Genomic DNA, 24,596 nt, shown 5'->3' with positions numbered 1-24,596 from the left:
AATAGTAATAATGATAATAATAATATAAATTAAAACAATCATAATAATACGAATAAAACAATAATAAAGACAATAATACCACCAATAATAATAATGATAATTATAATAATAACAATAATAATAATAATAAAAACAATAATAATAATAATAATAAATACTCATAGCACTGGAGTTGAATCCTCGTGACCAGCTTCCGCCTCGCCCCGCCCATTCAGGAAGTAAATGCAAACAAGGAGGTTGAAGGGGAGGTGCGACTGTCTGACTGCTCCGGTGTGTGCGAGTAAGTAACTTTCCTTTAAACACATAACCCCAGGGGGTTTGCAGGTGCAAGAAACACATTTAGAAATATTTGAGCGATGGCAATAATCAGGAGGCTTGTCACTAATATGACAATTCCTCACAGTTCAGTTAGAAACGTTAATACTAAGGTTGGTACCGCTGCACTAAGCTGAAGGGACATAAAGCGACGGTGAGTGGCGTATTCACAAACGTGATTTTATTTCAGGTCACCATGGCACGGAGACTTCATGCGCGCAGGACGGACGGGGTTGATAAAAATGTTTGGTAAGTGAGAATATACGAGGACAGAGAACAGACTGTAGGTTAACTTTTGCTTTCGATGTTGCATACATGATCAGTCCCTGCACAGATTGATTCCCGTTGTGTCCCGTGACTGGTGAAGCTGGGTCTTAATGATTAACACAGTGATGCGTCAATGCGTAACACAACGCACTGGCTCTCCTCTGATGCTCTGCAGAACAATCACAGTGGACACCTCTCATCTTATTATGCACCTGTGTCTTATCCTCTGCCCAGGTCAAAGGGATCACTATAAGCGGATGATTATTAACCTATAATTAATAATGCTTTATTTATCGTTCTTTATTTCTCATACAGCTGATCATGGAATTAACGTTTTTGTATTTTGTATTACATATAAAGGGAATTTTACTGAATTTTACTGACTTTTTCAAAATAGACGAAGAAGAATTACTTTATTTATCCCGGAACCGGGAAATTTAATTTTTTTCACTCTTATTATTAATCATGTAACACACAGGCCCGAAATACACACACATGCACAGACAGGACCTATGTACATGCAATTAAGGAGAGATGTCAGAGCGAGGGGGCTGCCAGTGACCGGCGCCCCGAGCAGTTGGGGGTTCGGTGCCTTGCTCAACAGCATCTCGGCAGTGCCCAGGAGATGAACTGGAACCTCTCCAGCCACCAGTCCAAGCTCCATACATGGTCCACACAGGGACTTGAACCAGCAACCCTACGGTTCCCGGCCAAGTCACCTATGAACTGAGCTACTACCGCCCCAAAATACTGTACAGTACAGCTGTTTCAAATGACTGTACACATTTAATTGCCACTCTGTATTATTCAAATACAGTAAATATAGTGTAATGTAGTTCAAATTATAATCAGGCACAGTATTGTGTCTTTACATTACAGTGCATTTCTGTATTTTTTTAAACAGGCCTGAAAATAAACTGTAGGCTATAAATGCCGAAAACAAACTGATCTTAGTAAAAATAATAATAATAACGTGCTTTATGGGAGTAAAGTAAAAACATACAAAATAAAATACCACAGTGTATTTTTCCCCCACATGGGGTCAGCACTGTCGCCTCACAATAAGAGGGTTCCCGCTTCGGATCCCGGCTGATTATATTCCCCTTAATTTGTATTTTATATGATTATGTGAAAAACCAGATTGATTGATTTATTGAAATTGCCAATCACAGCACATGATTTCTGGTCATATACTTGTGGTTGTTTAATTCTATAGTTTGGATAATTTAGGTTTGCAGCACTGCCGTGTCTTAACTGTTTTGCACCAACAGGGTTGAATTCACACAGCTGGCGGCAGACTACAAAGCAGTGAACCTTGGACAAGGATTTCCTGATTTCTCCCCTCCCAAGTTCGTCCAGGAGGCTTTTTGTAAAGCTGTGAGTGGAGGACCTGAAATGCACCAGTATACCCGAGCTTTTGTAAGTGCAAATACACGTTTGGGAACACGTTTGTATTTTTCTTAACATCTGTATTTGTATTATTAGGACAAATCGTTGCAGGACAAACGGAGAGATTCCCCTTATGTTTACATGTCATTTCTTCCCTCAGGGCCACCCTCCTCTTGTAAAAAGTCTGGCTAAATTATTCAGTCCGATTGTGGGACATGAGATTGATCCATTTGAAGACGTCCTGGTCACAGTCGGAGCTTACCAGGCTCTCTTCTGTGCGTTTCAAGCTCTGATTGATGAAGGGGATGAGGTAGGAAATTCAGCTCAAATCAAAATGTTGTACAGTTCAGCAATAATTAGGAAAGCATCAAAGCTAGAAACAGCAAATACATATAAAAGTGCATAAATGTGAATAAATTGTGTGTCTTTCAGGTCATAATTGTTGAACCGTTCTTTGACTGCTACCAGCCGATGGTGAAGATGGTTGGAGGAAAGGCCGTTTATGTTCCTCTGAGGCCCGTGAGTTGTTTACACGTTGAATAATTACAGAGCATCGGCAACAACCTTAAGCGTTGTGTACTTGCAGTATATCATTCTTTATTTTCTTTCGTTGCATTGAAGAAAGTTGAGGGCAGCACCGTCCTGTCAAGTGGAGACTGGGTTCTTTCTGCCGAGGAGCTGGCCAGTAAATTCACTCCACGCACAAAAGCCATTGTTATCAACACTCCCAACAACCCACTGGGCAAGGTAGGACATTTACCAATGTAGTGTCTCTTTTTAAAGCCTTCTGAATAACGTTCCTGCACACTAACACTGTGTCTTTTACAGGTTTATAAGACTGAAGAGCTCCAAATGATTGCTGATCTGTGCATCAAACACGACGCGCTGTGCATCAGTGATGAGGTGTACGAGTGGCTGACTTATGATGGAAACAAGCACGTAAAGATAGGTGAGGTACTGCCACAGTTCAACAGAAAGCACACAAAGTGTAAAGCTGCATTATTGATTCATATATTTATTATTTGAATGTATTGACAGCCAGCCTTCCTGGCATGTGGGAAAGAACCATCACCATTGGCAGTGGTGGAAAGACCTTCAGTGCCACTGGATGGAAGGTATAGCACAGATGTTCTGAGTTGTGTGTGAGGCGTCAGTATTTTGCCAAAAAATACACTTAATATATTTTATTAAATGTGTCCATTTAAATTCTAGGGGGTGTCCACTACATATTTTATGCAACCATGGACAGTTGGGATATAAACTGCAGTGGAAAGCAGTAATGATATGTTCTTCTTTTTCTTTTTTTAGGTTGGCTGGGTCATCAGCTCTGGACATATCATCAAACACATGAAAACCATCCATCAGAACTCAGTTTACCATTGTCCTACAGCTGCTCAGGTAAACTCATAATTTCTCTTAGATGCATACTGTAACAACATGTGTCTACCTTGTGCTTTTTCTTTTGCTTAATCAGATTTTGTGCTGTAATAAATCTACATACTGCGTGTCATAGTTGTCTTTTCAACTTAAGCCACACCGCTGAAACTTATTTTTTTATCCAGTTATGCTCTTTCCATCCACTCCTGTCGTCAACAGGAGGCAATAGCTCGTGGATTTGAGAGAGAATATGAGGTATTTGGGACTCCGGAGAGTTACTTCCAGCAGCTTCCTGCGATGCTGCACCAGAAGAGGAAGAAGCTGGCCTTGTGTCTGGAGAGCGTTGGTTTGCAGCCCATCATGCCAGAGGGAGGATATTATATGATCACAGACATCTCCTCCGTCAGTGAGTGAAGAACAAACACCTGCATCCAACATTGCGTGATATATCTTGGGCCCCAAATCTTCAGACATTACTAAAGTTATTTCTTCACTTTCGTGATTGACAGAGGTGGACTTCAGTGAGCAGAGCAGCAAGGATGAACCCAAAGACTTCAGATTTGTGAAGTGGCTGACTAAAGAGAAGGTACAGCATGTCGTTTTATTGCACCTGCTAAGGGACTCACTACCAGAACAATGACAAGACAGACTTTTTGATAACCTTGTGTAGCATGGGATCATGGGAGTCGTTGTCTTTATTGTCAACCACCATTGCCAGTGAAAATCTATCTGATGTGACACAGTCAGTAATAATGTTCAGGGACAATGCATTAAAGTTTTGAAGCCTCTGAATATCTCATTTGTCCAGGTCACCGTTATCCCCAAAGTAATTTCAGTCAAAAGCAAATGGACTTGGTTATTTGTAATTAGTTTGGTTTAGTCCCGTTTATTATCATGCCGTTCTAATGAAATAGCTGCAGTGTTTCACATAGAATCAGATTCTGTTTGTGGTGGTAGCTGACAGGCTCTTGATTGTGTCTTCTTTTCTGCAGGGTTTAGCAACAATCCCCGTTTCTGCATTCTACGGCCCTGAGCACAGCAAGGAGTTTGACAAATATATACGATTCTGTTTCGTCAAGGTAAATTCAACCCTCAGTAACCGAAATCAATTTGATCCTTCTCCTTCCTCGCTCTTTGACTCACGATCACTCTCTTTGTCTCAACAGGAGGACTCCACCCTTGATTCAGCAGAGGACATCTTGAGAAAGTGGAGTCAGGGACAATAAAATCGCCCACAATAACAAACAAGAGGCCGCATTCACACCAAATCAAGAATCGTGCCTAAAACACCCGTTCTCCCATTCATTTGAACGAGGGTAGAGAGTACAGGTTATTGTGGTGGGGGCCGCAGGCGAGGCTGAGAAAAAAAAACAAACATAATATGCTAGCACCACAGGGAATTCAGTGGAGACACAAATGGGCTGCTTGAGTGAACCTCCCACACCGCCGCACAACCCTTATCAGCGCAATGCCTGATTTGGTGTGAATGCAGCCTTAACCGTCCATCCTGATTTCTTCATGCTGTTGAAATCATCGTGGGTTTCCTCAGTTAAGTCATCAGTTAAAATGAGCCATATTCAGTGTTTACATCACTGTTGTATTTAAAGACAACGTCCACTTTCTTTTTGTCCAGACTCGGTTCACTCCGTCCAAATGTGAAAACACTCAGGCTTCGACAAAAATATCTGTTTGAATGTCCCTGTGGCATGTTGTTCAGCAAAATTTTGTTTTTCAATATTTAAATGATTTCTCATTAATTCTAGAAACTATTTATTTTAACTTAAGCTGGTGTGCAGACTTTTGTCTCCCTGGCAGTGAGAGTAATTAAACAAACAATGTCCTCATGCTTAGAAGAAATACAGTGGGATTTCACACATGACATAGTTTGAGCGGACTTTGTGACTTTCTTGACTGCAACAGTCAGCATTGTGTAAACTCATTTGGCACTTCATTCTCACAGGTGTTCATTTATCTTTAGGCTGAAAGTTGCACACAAGCTTAAAATGACGTTTTACTGTAGCATTTGTCACATTTAAACTGCAGACGTATCTGTCCTGAATCAAATAAAGAGATTTATAAAGCTTTTAATAAATACACAGTTTCTCTGTTTTAGTGTTTTTGTCTTCCCTGTTGTAGCCTGGCTATAGCTTAAGCTTTACTACAGTATTGGGGTGTCATACATTAACAGTATGAAACAGAAGAGAACAACAACCTATTAACAATTTAGATATGCAGTGGAGACGCATCCTATTTCCAGATCCATTTGAGACTTAAAGAGTAGTACTAGCTAGAAGGAGGCTTATGTGTTACTCATAAATGTTGTCAGCAGTGTGTTGACTGTTTCTGCTCTTATTATCTATGTGCACATTCAAATGAAGATCATCATATGTAGAAATGAAAACAAGAAGATGTAAAGGCAGAGATGTTAAAGGAAATGTAAGCTTTCTTTTTCCAACAAACGTGAGGAGGAACAACATCTAATTTGGCAGAAATAAGAAAGTTACAAAGACTCTAAATGACTTTCAAAAAATGATGTGTACCACTGTGTGATATTAAGATTTTAGAACTTGCAGGTGACTGCAAAACTGCTGCCATATAGCCTACAGGTGCAACAGGTTGAATGGTTGAGCAAAGGCGCATTTGTCAGAGTTCATTTAGAAACCATCAACAGGTGAGTACAGCAGCAGCACTGAGGAGACACTTTTGGCTAATTTTAAATGTGTTTTTATTTCATATATCCTTATCATGTCAAGATCATGTCACGCAGAACAGAGAGTGTGGGCAGAAGTATTTGGTAAGTAATATTGACAGGTGGACTTCTGACACCTGAGCTTCATGTTAGTTAATAGACACCACCAGTAAAGTTCAATCAGGCCGTCAGCAATCTGCTCCTTAATCGCCCTGCACATATGTCCTAAACTGTCCAGATTAGATTTGTATTGATTGTAATTACTGTATTGAATTGTTCTGTCATTTATTAAAAAAAAAACACTTTTAATGCAAATGAAGCATTGGCCTACTAATAACTGTGCAGTTAATAAGTCATTATTGAAGTATATGAACTTAAAATTCACAGGCCAATAAATACTTCTATGAAGTCCCAGTTATGTTTTGAGAAATAACATAAATTATTACCGTGTTTTTTTTCTTTTTTGTCCAAGAGCAGCTTCAGACTTTTACTTTGAAATGCGTACTGCCACCCGGAAGTAAATAGAACTCACGTGTCGGTGTGTGTAAAAATGTCTACCGGCGTTGCAGCAAAAAGACCCAAAGTTGTTCCCTCGCAGGTAGTTGTTACCGTATTGTTTGACATAAAAATCACATTGTAACATTTCTTTATATCACTAATAATGTTTGTCGATGTATACAGCCCGAGGAGAGGGTGGACTGGAAGAAACGGAAGTCAGAGAGTGAGTAAACAGCTAACGTTAGCTACATTTAGCTTCATGGGATGTTTTAGCATGTGTTTAGCCACTGCACGAGTATAATATGTATCACCGGGCTCACTGAGACAAGTGTCAAAGTTTGATACAGTTTGTCAAGTGTAGGTGTTTTAAACATGCATGTTAATATATATTTGTTATTATGCCTATAACCTTTGGTCCTTGTTGACTTCCTGTCAGCAGATGTCTTTCACATTCACTGCAACAGGAAATAAACTAGGACACATTTAGAATGTTTATGTTTACATCTTTGAAAATGTCTATGTAGCCCCTAATCTCAAATTTGCCTTAATTAAGAATATAAATCTATTACACAAAATCCTGTTTGTTTGTTTGTTTAACCTACGCAGGGGTCAGGTTCAACTCCTTCTAGGGCTGCAACTACTGATTACTTTCATCATCATGTTTGGGCTAATAGACATGTTTCACAGCAGACAGTGTGGCTTGTCATTGTAGGAAAACCACAGGTGTAATTGTTGGTATTAAAGTGAGCTAGTTCCAGGGTCTTGGTTTTGTGTATTCGGACTCTGTCATGACTTGGAATGGGTCCATAGTTAATTACATTTTTTACATATGTCTATATTGAAAAGGCCTGCTATTTCTTTAATTATTGGATTAATGGTTTGGTTTGTAAAATGTCAGCACGTTGAAAAATGTGAGACGTAATTTCCTGAAGACCAAGGTGACGCTTCCCCATAGCCTGTTTGTATAAACCCAAAGATATTCAGTTTACTTTAGAGAAAAAGCAGCAAATCCAGACAAACAAGAATTGTGTTCAGCTGAATTAAGTTCAGCTCTGTTACAAAAATGACTTAAAATTAGAGCTCACAAGTAAAAATCATGCTATAAACTAAGATGTAGAGCTGCAACGATTCATCGGCTAATCGACAGAAAAACAATATCAAACTAACCAACTTGTCGTAGTATTTTTTCATTCTGAAGTGACAGAAAATGCAGAGTCAAATATGATGATTTCCTTGTTTTCTCTGTTCTATATAAAATTAAGCTGAATATCTTTGGGTTTGGATGGACACCAACACAATAAATTGAGAATATCATTTTCAAAAATCATTCGATGGAGTCACAGGTAGATCCTTCCTATTTCTATTAAAGTTTCAAAAGCCAAAAAGGTTCAGAACCACTGCCATAGACCATCGATTTAGATATCCCCGGTCCGTCTACATATATCTTAATTATGACCGATGTCATTGATTCTTTTCTATAACAGGAAAAGAAGCTAAGAAGCAAACAAAAGAGGCCAAGCTGATCAAACAGTTGGAAAAGCAAAAAGAGCAAGATGAGGCAGAGAGAGCCAACCTTGCGAACCACAGCCAAAGTAAAAAAGGTAACCTGATTATAACTTCATGCGTTACTGTTCTCCCTTCTGCCTGTGAATAGTGCTGTAATGTGCTATCTGTACATGTGTCTCTTAGGTCGGGCTTACACAGTGAGTGTGGCTCTGCCAGGTTCTGTCCTGGATAACGCTCAGTCCACTGAACTCCGTACGTACCTGGCAGGACAGATCGCCCGAGCCTGTGTCGTGTTTTGTGTCGATGAGATCGTCGTGTTTGATGAACATGGGGAAGATGTCAAGTAAGTCAACTAAAAAGGTATTCATTTGTTGGTAAACACTCTAAATCACCAGAGAGCAGAAAAAATATTGAGCTTGCTCTGTGTCAAACAGGAGCGTTGAAGGAGAATTTACAGGCGTTGGGAAGAAAGGGCACGCTTGTATTCAACTCGCCAGGATACTTCAGTACCTAGAATGTCCACAGTAAGTAGTGTGCGTTATGATCAGATCCCCAGTATCGGCTGTCATCAGACTTTGATTACGTATTTTCTTTTCCACCAGGTATTTGCGCAAGTGGTTTTTCCCAAAGCATAAAGATTTACAGTATGCAGGTAAACGTTTAAATTTACTTTTCATACAATACAATTTACAGCAGGGGTGTTCAGGGTCTGACACTGTGCCCCCTCCCCTCCCAAACACAGAAGAACTGGCAAATTGGTACTGTAAAAAATATGCCGAATGAACTATTAGCAGTTCCTGTTTGAAATGTACCCATGGATGCACAGATGACTATCTCTGTATCACTTTGGTACTGAAGAAAGCTTAAAACTGCCATGATTCTTAAATTCTGGATTTAAAAGGAGTGTTTTTCGTGCAATTTGTTTACAAATGTATGCTTATTTATTAGCAAATGTTGAAAAAAAATATTTATCAGGAAGTGTAAGCCACACCGGATCTCAAATTGTGTGTATTGTGTGTCTGTGTGTTCAGATTTAACTGAGTTATGACCCAGCACTAAAAGGTTTAAATTACATTAACCGCCCCTGTGAGCTGTTCATCACAGCCACTGCTGCAGCTTCAACTGGTGATGCTGTCTGTGTGTGTGTGTGCGCCAAACTACAGTACTATTCTGGTGTAATGTATATCAATTCAGCCATCTTTGCTGCTTTTCCAGTAACTTCCTGGAGTTGTATTGAAGCAGATGGTTTAATCCACAAGACAAAAACAAAACTGAAATGTTCCATCATCTCGCCGCAGCTGTCGTATGCAAAAACAACCTGTTATTTCTGCTTTCTCCTACACAAGAGTCATAAAAGACTAGTGTTTCTGCGGCGAATCCTTACGTACTTTCATCAGGTGCCATCTGATTTTCTGAACACTGAGAGATTGTATTACCAGCTATAAATAGGCCCTTAAATTAAGGACACATTTCCTTTAGTTATTGGTCTTTTTGTCTGCTAGGTTTGCTCAACCCTTTGGATAGTCCTCACCACATGAGGATGGATGATGAATCAGAGTACCGGGAAGGATTAGTCCTCGACAGGCCGAGCAAACAAGGAAAAGGCTCTTTGGTCAACTGCGGAATGAGAAAGGTAAGCATGTCCTAACAGGGGTTACTGTATTCATCTCATGTGAACACTATGATCAAACGTATTATAAGGGTGCAACCAACTATTTAATTCTCACAAAAATATCTAGTTTTCTCTAGATTCCCTTCATAATACAAAATGGCGGGAAATAGTGAAAAATGCACATTTCCATTTCCTAGAGCCCAAGGCAATGTCTGCAAATGTCTTGTTTTGGCCAACCAACTGTCCACAACCCACATATATTCACATTACTATCATAGAAGACAAAGAATATTAACAAATGAAAGGCTGGGATCAGTGAATTTTGCCCTCTTTGTTTAAAAAATGACCCAACCAATACATAAAATATCAAATTCTTGCTTGTTGTTGTTCTGTCATAGACTGAACTGTGTCCATCTGCTCCCACAGGATGTTCGGATTGATAAACAGCTGCAGTCTGGGCTTCGAGTCACAGTAAAACTCAATAAGACACAGAACCAAGGTCAGGAGACTGTTTCCTTTATGTATTATCTCTGAGGAAAGTTCTCAGGGTTCTGCACATCAGTTCAGTCAATGTGTCCCTCTCATTTGTCCTTCATCCACAGAGAGCAAACTATGTAAAGGTGTGGTGGTGCCTCCTCACCTGCCCAGGACTGAGGGAGGTCTCTACTGGGGTTACAGTGTTCGCCTGGCATCTTGCCTCAGTAGGTTTCCAATGCTTCTGATGCACTCAAATACATGCTCCTGATACATTTGTAACAGGAGTCAAACCCCCTGCTGTGACTGCTTTATCCTTATTGCTGTTGGTTTGTTAATGCAGGTGCCGTTTTCACTGAAAGTCCACATGAAGAAGGATACGATCTGACTGTCGGCACATCAGAGAGAGGCAGCGACATCGACCAAACAACACTGTCACCATTCAAGTAGGTTCAGAGCCAATAAGATGGGACCATGAGGTTGGGTTTTTACTGGAATATCTCAAGAACTATTTGATGGATTGCCATGCAATTTGGTACGCCCATTCATCTCCCCCTCCAGATGAATTAGATTTAAATTGAATGGTTGTCCCTTAATTTTTAGGGAAGGCACATGGTCCATGTAACACAGATGCTTCCAGCTTCTGGAATGGAAAACTCAAACTGAACATGTCTGTATGCGTTGGCATGTTTATGATGTTGTCACTTCTTCATTCAGACACAAATCACTTTCTCTGTTTTCTTTTTTACATGTTCCTCCAAAGACGACACGTTTGTTTATTACTGTGGTCATGGAAACACTTTGATTAGCTCTATGTCTCCCCCTTGAGGGCTAGCGTGTTGCCTCCACCGGTGTGTTAGAGTGCACGTTCAGTATGTCCACCTGGGATGCTCTTTTGTGCCAGGAGGGCCAGGCGTTTTCGTTTGCGTACTTGCATGGACTGTGTTTCTGCCCACTCACTTTAGCACCATCACTACTTTAGTTTATGACCAAATACCTGCAAAAATAATGACATGACTTTGTGTACAGCTTTGTCTACGTGCAGCCTCCCAGAGCTGCTAGCATGGCTTGTTTATGATTTGGTGTTATTTATTAAAATTGACTTTTTCCCCACTTTTAGGCATCTTTTGGTTGTTTTCGGAGGTCTTCAGGGATTGGAAGCGAGTGTAGATACAGACCAAAACCTGGAAGTGACTGACCCAAGTGTTTTATTTGACCTTTACCTCAACACATGCCCCAGTCAGGGCAGCAGGACCATTCGCACAGAGGTGAGGACTTATTATATACGAACTATTTTCTAAAATCATTGAACTTTGTGTAACAAGATACATTTACACTCTTTATATAAGCAATTTCCTTACAGTCTGCCATCAAACCACTTGGCTGTTGTGCTCACCAGTGTGTTGAATGGTTTTTCCTATTTTCTCTTCAACAGGAGGCCATCTTAGTTTCCATGGCGGGGCTGAGACCGAAGATTACCGCTGCCTTTTCAGATGTTTCCAATGGTTCATTAAAGAATTAGTGATGGGAAGTGAACAAAGACATGATGGCACATGTTTCAACAACTAACCGGTGTTCTTTGTAGCTTTGCTTAGCTTCAAAACAGCTATCAACTAAAACATCACATCAGTGAAAAGTGTGTTATTTAGTCTTCATTCTGTATGTCTTTGTTTATAAAGGGCTCAGCAAATTGTACATAATTAAATACAAATACCATCCACAGACTTGATCTGACTTGTGTTTTTCAAAGCATATAATATGAAAGTCAAACATGCCTGCTTTAATACAAGACGACAGGCCTTTCCATTGTATTAGCATTGATTTTTCCATCAACCAGACAAGGAAGCCTGGGACAAATTCAATTTTAATGGCTGGTTTATGTGAGGAGCGCATTATTCTTCTGAGTTAGTTGTGAGACGACTTTGTTTTGGTGGATGGGTTTGATGCATGATCGTTTCTCAGATTATTCGTTACACACAGCGAAAAAGGAATGAAGTCTGAAACGACAGTCCTGTAATAAATAATATCTTCATGAAAGTTATAATATTCCGTTTTAGTTTGAACTATTTTCAAGGTGGTGACTCAGCCTGTTTATCTCTGAGCATGTAGATTATGGTGCTATTGAAATGTGTTTAGTTTTATTCACGGTTGTTTCTAATCCTTAGTCTGTCATCATTACTTCCACAAAAGAGGTAATGCTTTGGGTTCAGTTTGTTTTTTAGCAGAATTACGGAAAAAGTACTGGCCCAATTTTCATGACCTTTGGGATAGTGTTATTGTAGTAGTATAGTGATATTGGGAGTGTGTAGCATGGGCCAAGGAAGAACTTCATCTGAATCACAGGATACATACATAGGGCATTTGTGCCACATGCATGTGGTGTCTGAATAACGAAGAAAGGTTTTGACTGGGAACATTAATACTACATGTCTGCATTAACATTGCTAGATAGGACATGGCCTTGGTGAAGGTCTGTATACTTCGAGTGAACCTTCTAGTTGATTATAAATTGCGTGGGCAACATCTTAAGTTCACAGTTCAACACTTTACCATTTAAATTTAAGTAATGTTTCTATTTCAGAGTAAATGGACTTGTACTGATATAGCGCCTTTGTAGTCGTCTAACTCAAGACGCTTTCACACATTCACGCTGATGGCAGTGGACATCTACATACCATCTAATCTAATCATTCAAACCACATTTACACAGTGCAGCACGAGGAGCAATTTGGGGTTCAGCATCTTGCCCAAGAACACTTTCACATGGGGACCGGGGGAGGTGGGGATCCAACCGCCGATCTCTCGAATGGAGGAGAACGCACTCATACACGGAGCCACAGCCGCCCCAGAGTAATATTTCTATTTTAATGTCGGTAAAATAGCACAACAGTCGATGTGGTCCATATTTCTTTTCTTTATATTCATTATTGATCAATGGTTTCAAAGTAAACGATACAAGTTTCTGATCACAAGTAATCAAACACATTGCCCACCTCTCCTGACAAAATGTTTACAGATGAATTACTTGCAAAAGGCAACATAGTTCAAGAATCTGCAACTTTCTCTTCCTCACTTTCAGTTTTTAACATTTTTATTTGACTTTTAATTGAATCGTGCGGTCTTAAGAGCAATATACTGGTACATAAAACGACCACCATGATGCATTCTGTGGACTATTTGCATGCACTGGAATGCCACCGAGGTAAAAAGGTTTAAGTTCATGATGCGTGAGTTTTAGGTTTAAAGTCTAATCTTTATGAAAACATTCAAATCAACATCTAGTGTAGCAAAAAATTACAGCGAAGTACTAATAGCTTCAAATGGATTGAACTCATTCACAGTATGCTTTAGTATGTGGCGATCGGATAACTAGAATAAATGTAATGCCACATAATACCAACAATCTGTATGTAATCATTATTAGTATTGTTATTACAAACGTGAATAACTGATGCACAAACATTGGTGCAACTGTTTGTCACTGTTGAATCGACAAAGGGTACCTCTAGCACCACGTATTAAGCTGGCTTTTGTTTACTGATTTAAACCCATATTTGCTAATAATTATACTTTGTAATCTATTTTTAAATCAAAACGTATGTAGAAATGTTTGTTATTCAAGCTAAGATCATGAAAAAGGATTGTTTTGGTAATAGTTGAGGAGCTGATACTGTTACTCGCTGCATCAGAGGGCTCCGGGTTACATGAATTAGCAGTCCGCTGAAACCGACGGCACTTACTTACGAGTGTTAATTTAGAGTATAATCTCTGCATGACAGCTAATGGAGGGCTAAAACTGTGTTTTATAGGCCACTTAAAGTGAGATTCCGTCGTAAAATCATCCCATGGTCTTTTTCGACACGTGCACACATTAAATAAGCCATCGAGACAGTTATTTTAATGTTTGAACTATTAATGGAGAAATCCCGGAGAGTCGACACTAACAGCCGGACGTGGCTAAAACTGATTAACTCGGGGCAGTACGGTGAAGGCATTAAAATGGCTTTTTTTAACCACTAATACTGCACAAAGTATCACACAGTCCCCACACATTAAACAAAGCACCAACAATGTAGTTGGCAAACCCAGAGTTTATTAAAAGAGTGGTTTTACCGACTGGCCCTGGTACCAGCACCTCTCGTAGTAAAGTCCATTCAAGTCGATTAGCGTATGCATCCAAAAGGAAGGAGCCCATTGATGCTTCGTTTTATGTGTAGGGACTCTTCTCATGCTACTGCAGAGGTTTGGTGTTATTTTGAGCAGTATTGGTGGTTAAAAATGCTGTTCTAATGCCTTCACCGTACTGCCCCGACCTAATCAGTGTTCTGACTTGTCCATACAAGAAAAAAAACTTTCTTCGATGTGTCATGAAAGCTGGGTCATGACCAAAAGAACGAGGTCGCGGGTACGAGCGGCTGAATGGGTACTCTCAGGAGGGTGGCTGGAGTCTCCCTTAGAGATAGGGTGAGACGTTCAGCCATCCATGAGGAACTCGGAGTAGAGCCGCTGCTCCTTTGTGTTGAAAGGAGCCAGTTGAGGTGGTTCGGGCATCTAGTAAGGATGCCCCCTGGGCGCCTCCCTAGGGAGGTGTTCCAGGCACGTCCAGCTGGGAGGAGGCCTCAGGGAAGACCCAGGACTAGGTGGAGAGATTATATCTCCACACTGGCCTGGGAACGCCTCGGGATCCCCCAGTTAGAGCTGGTTAATGTGGCCCGGGAAAGGGAAGTTTGGGGTCCCCTGCTAAAGCTGCTGCCCCTGCAACCCAACCCCGGATAAGAGGCTGAAGATGAGATGAAGTGTCGAAAAAAAACATTGGATGATTTTACACCGGAATTTCACTCTAATCATATCTAATGAAGATGCCTGCTTATATAAGTGCATTTTCAATACATAATATATAACAAAAATATTATAAACGTAAAAATTCATCTTTAAATCCATTTTCTTTTCTATTTACAAAAACACCTGTTTGATGTCCACCTGTTTGGTGTGTGTATGTTAAATACACAACACAGTACTCCCTCTCCAAACTGAGATGCTGACCTCTTCTCCTCAGTCATTTGGTCCACCATAGTTTAGTCCAAAAGCTTTTTCATCCATGTGGCGATTCCTGATAACGGCGGTTATTCATCATGTGGCTCTTTGAAGGCTCATTTTGGGCAAGTCAGCCTGTTGCGCTCATTCGGATCCCCTGTGCGTGCGGATATATCTCTTTGTGATTGTCACAAAAGTCTAAAACCATTTGGGATGAGTGAAGGTGATGTTGTACTGCTTTGCCCAGCGTGCAAACACTTGTTTCTCTGTGATAAAGCGATGGTGGTTCCCTCTTCGGCTGCCCTCGTTCTGTAGGTACGTTACACATTCATCGGGCCCCCTGGGCTTGTAGTAGTGGTAGGGCATCTTCTTGGACCCAGGTTTGGATTTTCTAGAAAAACATGGGTTTTAAAATTAAACCCCATCCATGTTAGTGGACATCGGCAAACTAAAATCATGTGCATGTCACAGTTTGTTTGTTTTCTGTCGATTTAGGTAGTTGCTAAAACATGGTTTTTATTTTGATAAGTTTGCTTTTAACTATTGATGTTGAAAACGCAGTGAAACACATGGAGATGTGTCATCCATCTTTGTATAAAATCTTAGGTTTATAGTGTTTTTTGAGTGTCTACATAGGTTGATTAGTGTTATTATACTCACCCACAGTGATTGGGCGGAACCATCCCATACACTTTGATATTATCACATATCTCAATTGCGATGACCATGGTGAACCAGCCTGTGCTCAACCATGAGTGAGATTTTTGTCTGAGCAGAAAAAAACAACAAAACAAATGGAAAATAGTTAGTGAGAGAGACATTCAGCCAATATGGAGCTAATAAAACTTGAAAAATGTGATTTGTTATCTCCCTAAATCCTCACCTATCTCGTCCAGTCTCCCTGTGAAACAGACTGTCAAATCTGCGCATTTTGCTGGATGTGATACTGAAACAAGACAAGTTGCTGTAGGTCATGCTGACTCTCTGGATCAACCTGTACAAGGTTCCTTTGGCTTCCTTCCCAATCTTGTTCGGGGGTCCCCAGAAGATGATCACAGGGTTGCTGTCTGGCCTCTGTAGGAACTCATTAGGCCTCCGGATCACCCTGAACACACTGGAGTGGGCTACGACCCTCAGAGAGGTCTGGTTCCCCACGTCAGTCTCGAACCCCAGCGTGGGTGCGTCATTCATACGGATCACACACTCCGTGCGGTCGATGTCTTCTCCTGCTTTACTACCCAACAAATGGCTGGAGCTCGTCACCAGTGCACAGTTATGACAGCGTAGTTTCATACTCTGAAATGAAAAGAAATTAAGGTGGAAATGGAATCCATCATTATACATTTAGGAAGTTGGGCGGAGTACTTCACCTTCCCTGGCTGTGTATTTGATTTTAAAAAGCTACATTTTGATGTAATGTGAACATCGCTGTTATAAGAAGTTGAGTTAACACAGTTTGCTAAAGCCTGTTAATATTGCTGCATGTTTTTTTCCTAGTGGTGAACCACTTCCTTTTCAGTGTCAGGTGCACTTTACTGACATCCTATTACTGTTGGAGGCGTGAAAGGGACAGTTTGGCTTTCTTTTCTTTTAAGTGTATGAGGAACTTAGACATAGTCAGTGTGTTACCTACAGATGACAGCACGCCGCCAGTTTGTAAAGGTACCGACATAGAAGCTGTTGGGCTGCAGCACAATGTGCTTTAGTCACATTTCAAAAAGGCCCAACTAAAAAGGTCTATATCATTCTAAGTTTACACTGTATTTAAGATATTTTCACCACTTCGCCTTTTCGTCAGACAGCTCTTTGACACTACATTCTCCCAATGTATTCCTACCAATAAGCGCAACTGTGGTGGCATAACCGTCATACTGTAGGTAATACACTGGCTACGGATAAGTACCTCCATACAAGCCCACTTCAAAATAGCAGGACTATTCCTTTAATTGGCTCACTGGAGCACATCCCCCTTCTGCTGTATCCTTTACTGAGATTTATAGTAGCACATCAAATGACATGTAAGCTAGTATTAAACAGTCCTTGAGTGACAGGAGGACATACAGTAATCGTAAAGTGTGTAGATTTCTACATCATTAAAACACATTTCTGTGTTTGTTAGGCAAAGTCAAAGTACCTTGTTCTCCTGAAATGGCACATAACCTTCTTTCCCAGACCACTTCTTCAGATCTGTGTCCTTGATAGTATAATTTGTAGCCACGTGGAAGGGAGAATAAACATTATCGTTGACATTGTTGGAGCCATACAGGATGAGGAGTGTCATCAGGACAAAGATGGCTGCGAAGATCACCAGCCTGTGGCTCTGTTGTACCTGCGGTGTAAAGAACAGAGGGGAACCAAGTCAATTTACTCAAGCACTTGGACTCTACATAAGTATTACACATTTATGGCACTTAAGATAAATCATTTTACTTTTTACTCCACAACTTTATTTATCAGCTGTTACTTTACAACTTTAGATTTTACATACACAACCTACCATGAGCTTAAAAAATATGATGCATTTTTTAACACCATGTGCTGTACAATTTGAGCTTTTCGTGCTAAAATGTCAAACATTTGATGGTTTCAGCATTTCCTTGTCATAAATTATCTATCAGTGCATCAGCTCTAACCACTTCTTGCCGCTGTGCAACCGTGCTCACCACTGTGCCGCCCTTTGCCTTACATTATAGACACTTAATCAGTTCAGGGCTGGGGCTGATGGCTGATTGTGGTGAGCATTTCTCACTACTTCCTCATTTTACAAACCATACAACTGAGTAAATAACAATATTGGTCGTAGCTCGATATAAAATATTTCAAAATTAGCTCCAGCTCAACTAACGACAACAATGCAATGCTGCACAATGCTTACACATCAGCACATGTTTCTGTTGATACACACTTCTATTTAATGTCAATGTATGCTATTACTGCAGTAATACTTCAACTGTGCAATACCCCAGTTTACTTACATTATAATAGTTCTTTTTTATTTTCAGCGCTAATATTATTTACACTATTGTATATATTGTATGATACATATTTGCACATATTTCTTATCTCTTTTCTGCCCATATTGTTGCATTTTGTATTTTTTCATTAACAATAACTATTTCTTGTCACATCATTATATTTATTTATCATTTTCAAGTCATATTTTCACTAAAAAGGGAAGTATAAAATGTGAACAACAACAATAAACGTGTCAATCAACAAAGAGAGAAGAAAGCAAAGAAAGATTAAAAACATGTAAAATAAAAGGAAGCGGGGATCTCCATATTGCCATATTCACGTCACACTAACGATTTGTACATTGTGTCAAGCTCAAAGACAGAATACGTATTAAAATGAGTCCAAATAGGTCACCAGAGGACCATTTACACCTCAACGCCACATTCATCAAAATATTTAGATGCAAATTATCTTGATATTGTATAAAAGGACCCTGACTGTTTGCCTTAAATAATGTAATATTTTACAGCGTTTGGACAGTTACTTACTTACTTCTATTTTACATAAACAGAATTGATATATACCGTAGCAGAATGTATATATGTTTACATATTTCTGGGGCGGCAGTAGCTCAGTCCATAGGTGACTTGGCTGGGAACCGGAGGGTCGTCGGTTTGAGTGGAGAGGTGCCAATGCATCACCTGGGCACTGCCGAGGTGCTGTTGAGCAAGGCACTGAACTCCCAACTGCTCTGGGCGCCGGTCACTGGCAGCCCCGTCGCTCTAACATCTCTCCGTTAATTGCATGTATATAGGTCCTGTCTGTGCATGTGTGTGTATTTCAGGCCTGTGTGTGTGTAACATGATTTAAAAAATAATAGAGTGAAAAAATCTAATTTCCCCGATTAATAAAGTAATTCTTATTATTATTATTTATTTTGATCACCATCAGCCACTTTAAGGTAGCAACTCTCCCTGGGCTCCACACAAGTGAATATTAATCCATGATGTAAAACAAATGTGTTACTTTGGTTTATTGTCATTGTTTCTTTTTACATTTATATTCAAGATGGGAACCTTCCGTTTTCGTAGCCACCGTACTCTACGGGGGAATTGTTGGGTCTATGTTGATCATAAATAGAGTGTGGTCTTTACCAAGTTTGTAAAGTGTCCTTATATAACTTCTGTTATGATTTGGCACCATAAATAAAATTGAATTGAATTGAATTGAATTGAACAAATGGAACGAAACCCAATATCGTCCCGGGGATCAATCAAATATTTCTGTATTCTGTAGGAAACATTTGCAGGACTAGTGTTTTTACGGTGTGCTTCTCTTCTGAATATTAATACTAACACCTGCATGGAGGTGATACTCTTTGCCCTAATAATACTTATGATGATTATAATATTTATAATAATAATAATAATAACAAAGAAGGGTGTGAGTGCCACACCCTCCTGTTGCCTCCCCCAGCCTTACCTTGTTGTGGCCCATGCTGTCTGCTCAGGCTGTGGACCAACACACTGACGGTGACTGTCTGTCATCATATCTGACGGGAAACACGAAAGCACTGTCGGTTAAACACGTCTACGCAAACGCTGTTGAAACCAAACAGACCTATTCACATTTCGGTCAACTGTTTTACATATCAGCATCACATCTTCCAAAAAAAGCATAAGTATGAAAACACCTATGACATGATCTATATGCCAAGTACAGTGTCATAGCCAAGACAGTTATATTGTAGCTCGTTTTTACATAACGCTGTAAACAAACAAGGCACTTAACCGTTATTTAAATAAAAACAAATCCTCGTACGCAGCTATTCTCCGCCCGTTGTGGACACACACACTGCCGTATTTACCAACAACGCCCCGTTAACGGGATTAAGACACGAACTAACGTGAGATATCAAAGTGTTAATCCGGTGTTTACCGTTTCATGGCCTTTGCGGTCTCTCTCTGATGTCTGCCCCGTCTCTCGCGCACCATCGTCTGCCTGCACCACTCGCTGACGTCAGCACACGTATCTCACTGCAGCACAGTAGTGTGTGTGTGTGTGCGTGTGCGTGTGCGTGTGCGTGTGCGTGTGTGTGTGTGTGTGTGTGTGTGTGTGTGTGTGTGTGTGTGTGTGTGTGTGTGTGTGCGTGTGCGTGTGCGTGTGTGTGTGTGTGTGTGTGTGTGTGTGTGTGTAATTAATTATCTGTCATTATGAAAACATAAAGGTTTGGTTTGGTGTTGCAGTAGAGGTCCATGTGATGCTGTCTATGTTTTTCTATTTGTAAATACATTTTCAACAGTCGATCTTAAAGGTTGGATATGAAGAATATTAAAAGCTATATATATATTTTCTTTTAAATAATACACTCACGGGGCGTTTCTAGGGGTACAGAATTAAATTATTGCTTTCCATGCAAAAAAACAATATTTTTTGGCAGTTTTCCCAAGCCTTTATTATATAAGACAGACAGGAAATGGGGTGAGGGAGAGGGGGGAGACATGCAGCAAAGGGCGGTAGGTTGGATTCAAAACTGCGCAGCTGTCTCGAGGACCTTCAGCCTCTTTACATGGACTGCTACTGCTCTAACAACTTAGTCACCGGCCACCCTGAAAAAAATATATTTAGTCTGAATTCATATTTTAAACATCTTTTGAGGGTTTTGACAATAACTTCCTGCCACGTTCTGTTTACATTGTATCAGCCAATAACATTGGGCATTGCAGGGTTGCCAGGGTCGGCTGTCTGGCTACAGAAACAAGGAATCATTTTGAGTTGAGAGAATGGCTAACGTTAAATGCTGTTGTAAAATTAACGGATTAGTCGAAATTAGTCGTTATCCTGTATGATTCATACTTGACATGGTGCAGGATGATCGCTTTACTTTTAAACGAACCTGGCAACCCGACTGCTGGGATTATTTTTTGTTGTTGCGGCTACAATCTTGAGACACTAGATGGCGTTGTTCTGCTCATTCTCCATATTCAACCTTATATACTCAACAACTTTTCATTACGATGTTATTTAAGGGGACACAGCCCACTGAGCTAATTTCCAGGTTCATCCTTGTATTTTGAGTTTCTACTAGAACATGTTTACACACTATAATGTTAAAAAAAACATTATTTTGCTCAAACTCTCTGTCTGAATATACCCGTATTAACCCTCTATTACTCCAAATCTCCCAAAAATATTTAATTGATAGTTGCATTATGATATATTAGGGGTTTGCTCCAAGTTTGGGGGTTATTTGTAGATAAAGGGATGAAATATAAGTGGGGTTTCTGCATCGATCGTTTAAGTCTTTAAAATCAACATATAACATTAAAGGTACATCTTATTTTGTACTATAAAGGGGTCTTTATTTTTCAGTCAAGGTGCCAGGTTTTTAATGGATTCTCTGCAAGGCATAAATGGGTTTGAATTTTACATCTAAGGTATAATTGCATAATCATTTCCAATTTCTACCTCTTTAAAAGCCCCACTGTGCAAATAATCATATTCATAATTAAAAGTTACATGTATTATAATAAATTCATTCAACAATCCATTATCCCTTTTTAATAATGCATACAAAAACTGTAGCGCTATATTTCCACTTCCACCACCCCCGGCTGCTCAGTGTAAGAGTGGGTCGTCCTCCATTCGAAGGATCAGCAGTTCGATCCCCAGCTCCCCAGCATGTCGAAGTGTCCTTGGGCAAGACACTGAACCCCCACGCTCTGCATGGGTGTGTAAATATTGTGTGAATGGTTAGATGAGATTAAATGCTACATAGATGTCCACTGCCATCAGTGTGAATGGGTGAATTTGACAAGTATTGTGAAAGCGGAGGATCAAGGGTGTGTAGGTCCTTTACTGAAGTGGCCTTAAAAGGACAGAGATAAAGACCATTTGTCTATTGTGTCATATAAATTGAAGCTCACGCACACACGCACACGCACGCACGCACACACACACACACAGGCTGTCAGCAGATTTATTCACGTTGGCACCAGTCTGAACTAACCAGTGGTCAAGTTTACATTCAAGTTTATACTTTGCACAGTTTAAAACATAGGTTGACCTCTATGTTAATCAATCCTATGATTTAATTAAAACAATTTCTGTTTGAAATGAAATGACAGTAAAATACTTTGACACAGTAGTTTGCGCAGCAGTGCGTATACTTAACCTGGCATCGCTAAATTCATTCAGTCTACAGATTCGTCCGGTTCCTAAGCCAACACACAACAATACAGTCTTTGGAATTAGTCACAAAATAAGCATTATGCAACCGTCAAAGGCAGCACTATGTTTTTCAATGTAAATAAGCAGCAAAATATAAAGGATTAAAGTAGTACGTCATTTTGTGTTTATGGTATTGGACCAAATACAATCAAAGTAAAAACAAGCCTCCTATTCTCTGCCCGTTCTGTCAGAGGATTAGGATGACACACACTGGTGGAACTTCCCCCGAATAATACTACTAATAATAATACACACTATCCAAAAAGACCTGTTTGTATTCTCTCATCATGCTCATTGTATTTAATACTGTTTGTTGGCCATTGATTGTATATCGACAGCAAACTGCATGATCTCTCTTTGGGTTCAGTGGCACTCAGCTCCTTATGTAAATATCTGGACGCTGTTCACATTAATATTGAATGTTTGGATTAAATAAAACAAAAAACACTAACTGGTTGAAGTCATGGCCAAAAAAACAGCATAAAGCTTCAAAATAAATGCAAAAATGCTCACAATTCCTAGGGCTTCTCAAATGTGATCATTTGCTGGTTTTCTTGGTCTGATGTGATTGTAAACTTTTGGAGCAATGGTTGAACACAACAATTAAACTGTGTTGGATTTTGTAAAAACTATTTCCTGACCATGAGGACACAGAACGACTGATCGATTACCAGCAAAAATAAATGCCAGATTGCCCTAAACAATACACTTCCTGTTTGTATCGAGCAAAGGTGCATATTGTAGCTGCAGGCCTGAGTGCAGCGTAACATTAACTATTGTGCAGAATGAAACTGAAAGTCAAGGCACAGGTAGAAGAAAATTAAAAAGTGTCAGATTTGGTTTAAACTGGTCTAGTTTAGTGGCTTAATGTTTATATATTTTTTATCAGTATCTATACTGATACATGGCTAAACATACTGGTAATCCTCCAGTAATACCACCTGTTACCAGTTGAATGCTGGTACATCTAAAGCATTATTTTATACAGTAAAAATGCTGTGTAGGAGGAGGAGTTTCCGCTCAGGCATTGCTAAAACCAATGCTTTGTGAAAGTGAATCCCACTGTACAGTCCGGGAAAACACCTTCTGGGTCAAACAGCTCCTTCGTTAGAGGCTCCAAGAGGGGTGTTTGAACTCCATCTTGTGTCGTGTTGCCCATTTGGCATAGATGGCCTTCTCAGTCATGAAGCGATGACCCCCACGTTGCGTGTGCTCGTGGACCCTGTACATCTTGCATTCATCGACTCGGTTCCTCTCGTAGTAATGGTAGGGAACAACACTGTGATTGGCTCGACTGTCGAGAGGAGAAAAGTACCCGAGTTAAGTAAAGGTTATTTACAATAGAGGATGGATTCTAAAAGTAAACGTCATTATGTAAAATGTCTCACCTGCAGTAGTTATCATCAATCATTCCATAAACGTGGATGCTGTCACACATATCTATAGCCAGAATCATGGTGAAGAATCCGGTACTGAGAAAGGCCCCCGTCTTCATTCTGAGCGAGACACCAAACATTTGTTCTTATAATTTACGAGATGACCAATATAAAAACCTTAAACTAAGGCCAGTCATTGAAGGCAAAGCTCTCGATCTACCGGTCAATCTTGGTTCCTACCCTCACCTATGGCCATGAAAGCTGGGTCATGATCGAAAGAACGAGGTCGCGGGTACAAGCGGCCAAAATGGGTTTTCTCAGGAGGGGGGCTGGAGTCTCCCTTAGAGATAGGGTGGGAAGTTCAGCCATCCGTGAGGAACTCGGAGTAGAGCCGCTGCTCCTTTGCGTTGAAAGGAGCCATTTAAGGTGGTTCAGGCATCTAGTAAGGATGCCCCCTGGGCGCCTCCCTTGGGAGGTGTTCCAGGCACGTCCAGCTAGGATGAGGCCTCGGGGAAGACCTAGGACTAGGTGGAGAGATTAGATCTCCACACTGGCCTGGGAACGCCTCGGGATCCCCCAGTTAGAGCTGGTTAATGTGGCCCGGGAAAGGGCAGTTTGGGGTCCCCTGCTAAAGCTGCTGCCCCCGAGACCTGACCCCGGATAAGAGGCTGAAGATGAGATGAGATGAGCTCTGTGTCATGGCAGTGTGGGAAGTGTGTGCCCATGAAAGGTGATTCTCTCCATGGCAGAGCATGTGAGCAGCAGGGAGTGCGAGTGGGATGATTTTAGGTGGAAAGAATAGCAGATTTAAAGTTAAACTTGGAGCGTCGTCAATATCTCCTGCTCACACCATGATGTCGAAGCATGCCCGATT

At 40.4% G+C, this 24,596-nt stretch overlaps 4 protein-coding genes across 5 annotated transcripts in view; 2 read left to right on the top strand and 2 right to left on the bottom strand.

Moving 5' to 3' along the window:
- Positions 1–235: 235 nt before the first annotated feature.
- Positions 236–5,373, top strand: kyat1 (kynurenine aminotransferase 1). 2 transcript variants are annotated; one of them, XM_083930243.1, is made up of 13 exons: positions 236–280; positions 506–564; positions 1,854–2,001; positions 2,132–2,281; positions 2,404–2,490; positions 2,593–2,718; positions 2,800–2,920; positions 3,010–3,086; positions 3,280–3,369; positions 3,568–3,754; positions 3,858–3,934; positions 4,341–4,427; positions 4,515–5,373. In XM_083930243.1, exons 2-13 carry the CDS (start codon positions 512–514, stop codon positions 4,572–4,574), a joined length of 1,263 nt encoding a protein of 420 aa, XP_083786369.1. In that variant the 5' UTR covers positions 236–280; positions 506–511; the 3' UTR covers positions 4,575–5,373. The 2 variants fall into 2 exon arrangements, with proteins under 2 accessions (XP_083786369.1, XP_083786370.1); XM_083930244.1 differs by lacking the exon at positions 236–280 and having other exon boundaries at positions 458–564.
- Positions 5,374–6,572: 1,199 nt separating this feature from the next.
- spout1 (SPOUT domain containing methyltransferase 1) lies at positions 6,573–11,655 on the top strand. Its single transcript, XM_083930245.1, has 12 exons — positions 6,573–6,635; positions 6,719–6,758; positions 8,020–8,136; positions 8,225–8,384; positions 8,476–8,565; positions 8,644–8,693; positions 9,544–9,674; positions 10,080–10,152; positions 10,256–10,354; positions 10,471–10,573; positions 11,248–11,395; positions 11,563–11,655. The coding sequence occupies exons 1-12, from the start codon at positions 6,588–6,590 to the stop codon at positions 11,647–11,649; spliced, it is 1,146 nt and encodes a 381-aa protein (XP_083786371.1). The 5' UTR covers positions 6,573–6,587; the 3' UTR covers positions 11,650–11,655.
- A 1,459-nt stretch (positions 11,656–13,114) lies between these two features.
- st6galnac6 (ST6 (alpha-N-acetyl-neuraminyl-2,3-beta-galactosyl-1,3)-N-acetylgalactosaminide alpha-2,6-sialyltransferase 6) lies at positions 13,115–20,117 on the bottom strand. Its single transcript, XM_083929332.1, has 6 exons — positions 20,055–20,117; positions 19,599–19,668; positions 17,296–17,490; positions 16,045–16,457; positions 15,822–15,929; positions 13,115–15,552 (listed from the first exon to the last, which is right to left on the bottom strand). The coding sequence occupies exons 2-6, from the start codon at positions 19,611–19,613 to the stop codon at positions 15,360–15,362; spliced, it is 924 nt and encodes a 307-aa protein (XP_083785458.1). The 5' UTR covers positions 19,614–19,668; positions 20,055–20,117; the 3' UTR covers positions 13,115–15,359.
- Positions 20,118–22,136: 2,019 nt separating this feature from the next.
- The window catches only part of st6galnac4 (ST6 (alpha-N-acetyl-neuraminyl-2,3-beta-galactosyl-1,3)-N-acetylgalactosaminide alpha-2,6-sialyltransferase 4), a 5,233-nt gene continuing 2,773 nt past the window's right edge, over positions 22,137–24,596 (bottom strand). Inside the window, exons 4-5 of the mRNA XM_083930473.1 lie at positions 23,735–23,842; positions 22,137–23,640 (exon numbers count right to left, since the gene is read on the bottom strand). Of these exons, the coding sequence (XP_083786599.1) occupies positions 23,454–23,640; positions 23,735–23,842 (295 nt within the window). The 3' untranslated portion in view covers positions 22,137–23,453. The remainder of the gene's footprint in view (positions 23,641–23,734; positions 23,843–24,596) is intronic.

Source organism: Echiichthys vipera (assembly GCF_963691815.1).
Source record: "Echiichthys vipera genome assembly, chromosome: 16".
In the NCBI taxonomy this organism is placed as follows: domain Eukaryota; kingdom Metazoa; phylum Chordata; class Actinopteri; order Perciformes; family Trachinidae; genus Echiichthys; species Echiichthys vipera.
Note: the sequence above shows the minus strand (reverse complement) of the source record. Positions and strands in the feature narration are given on the sequence as shown.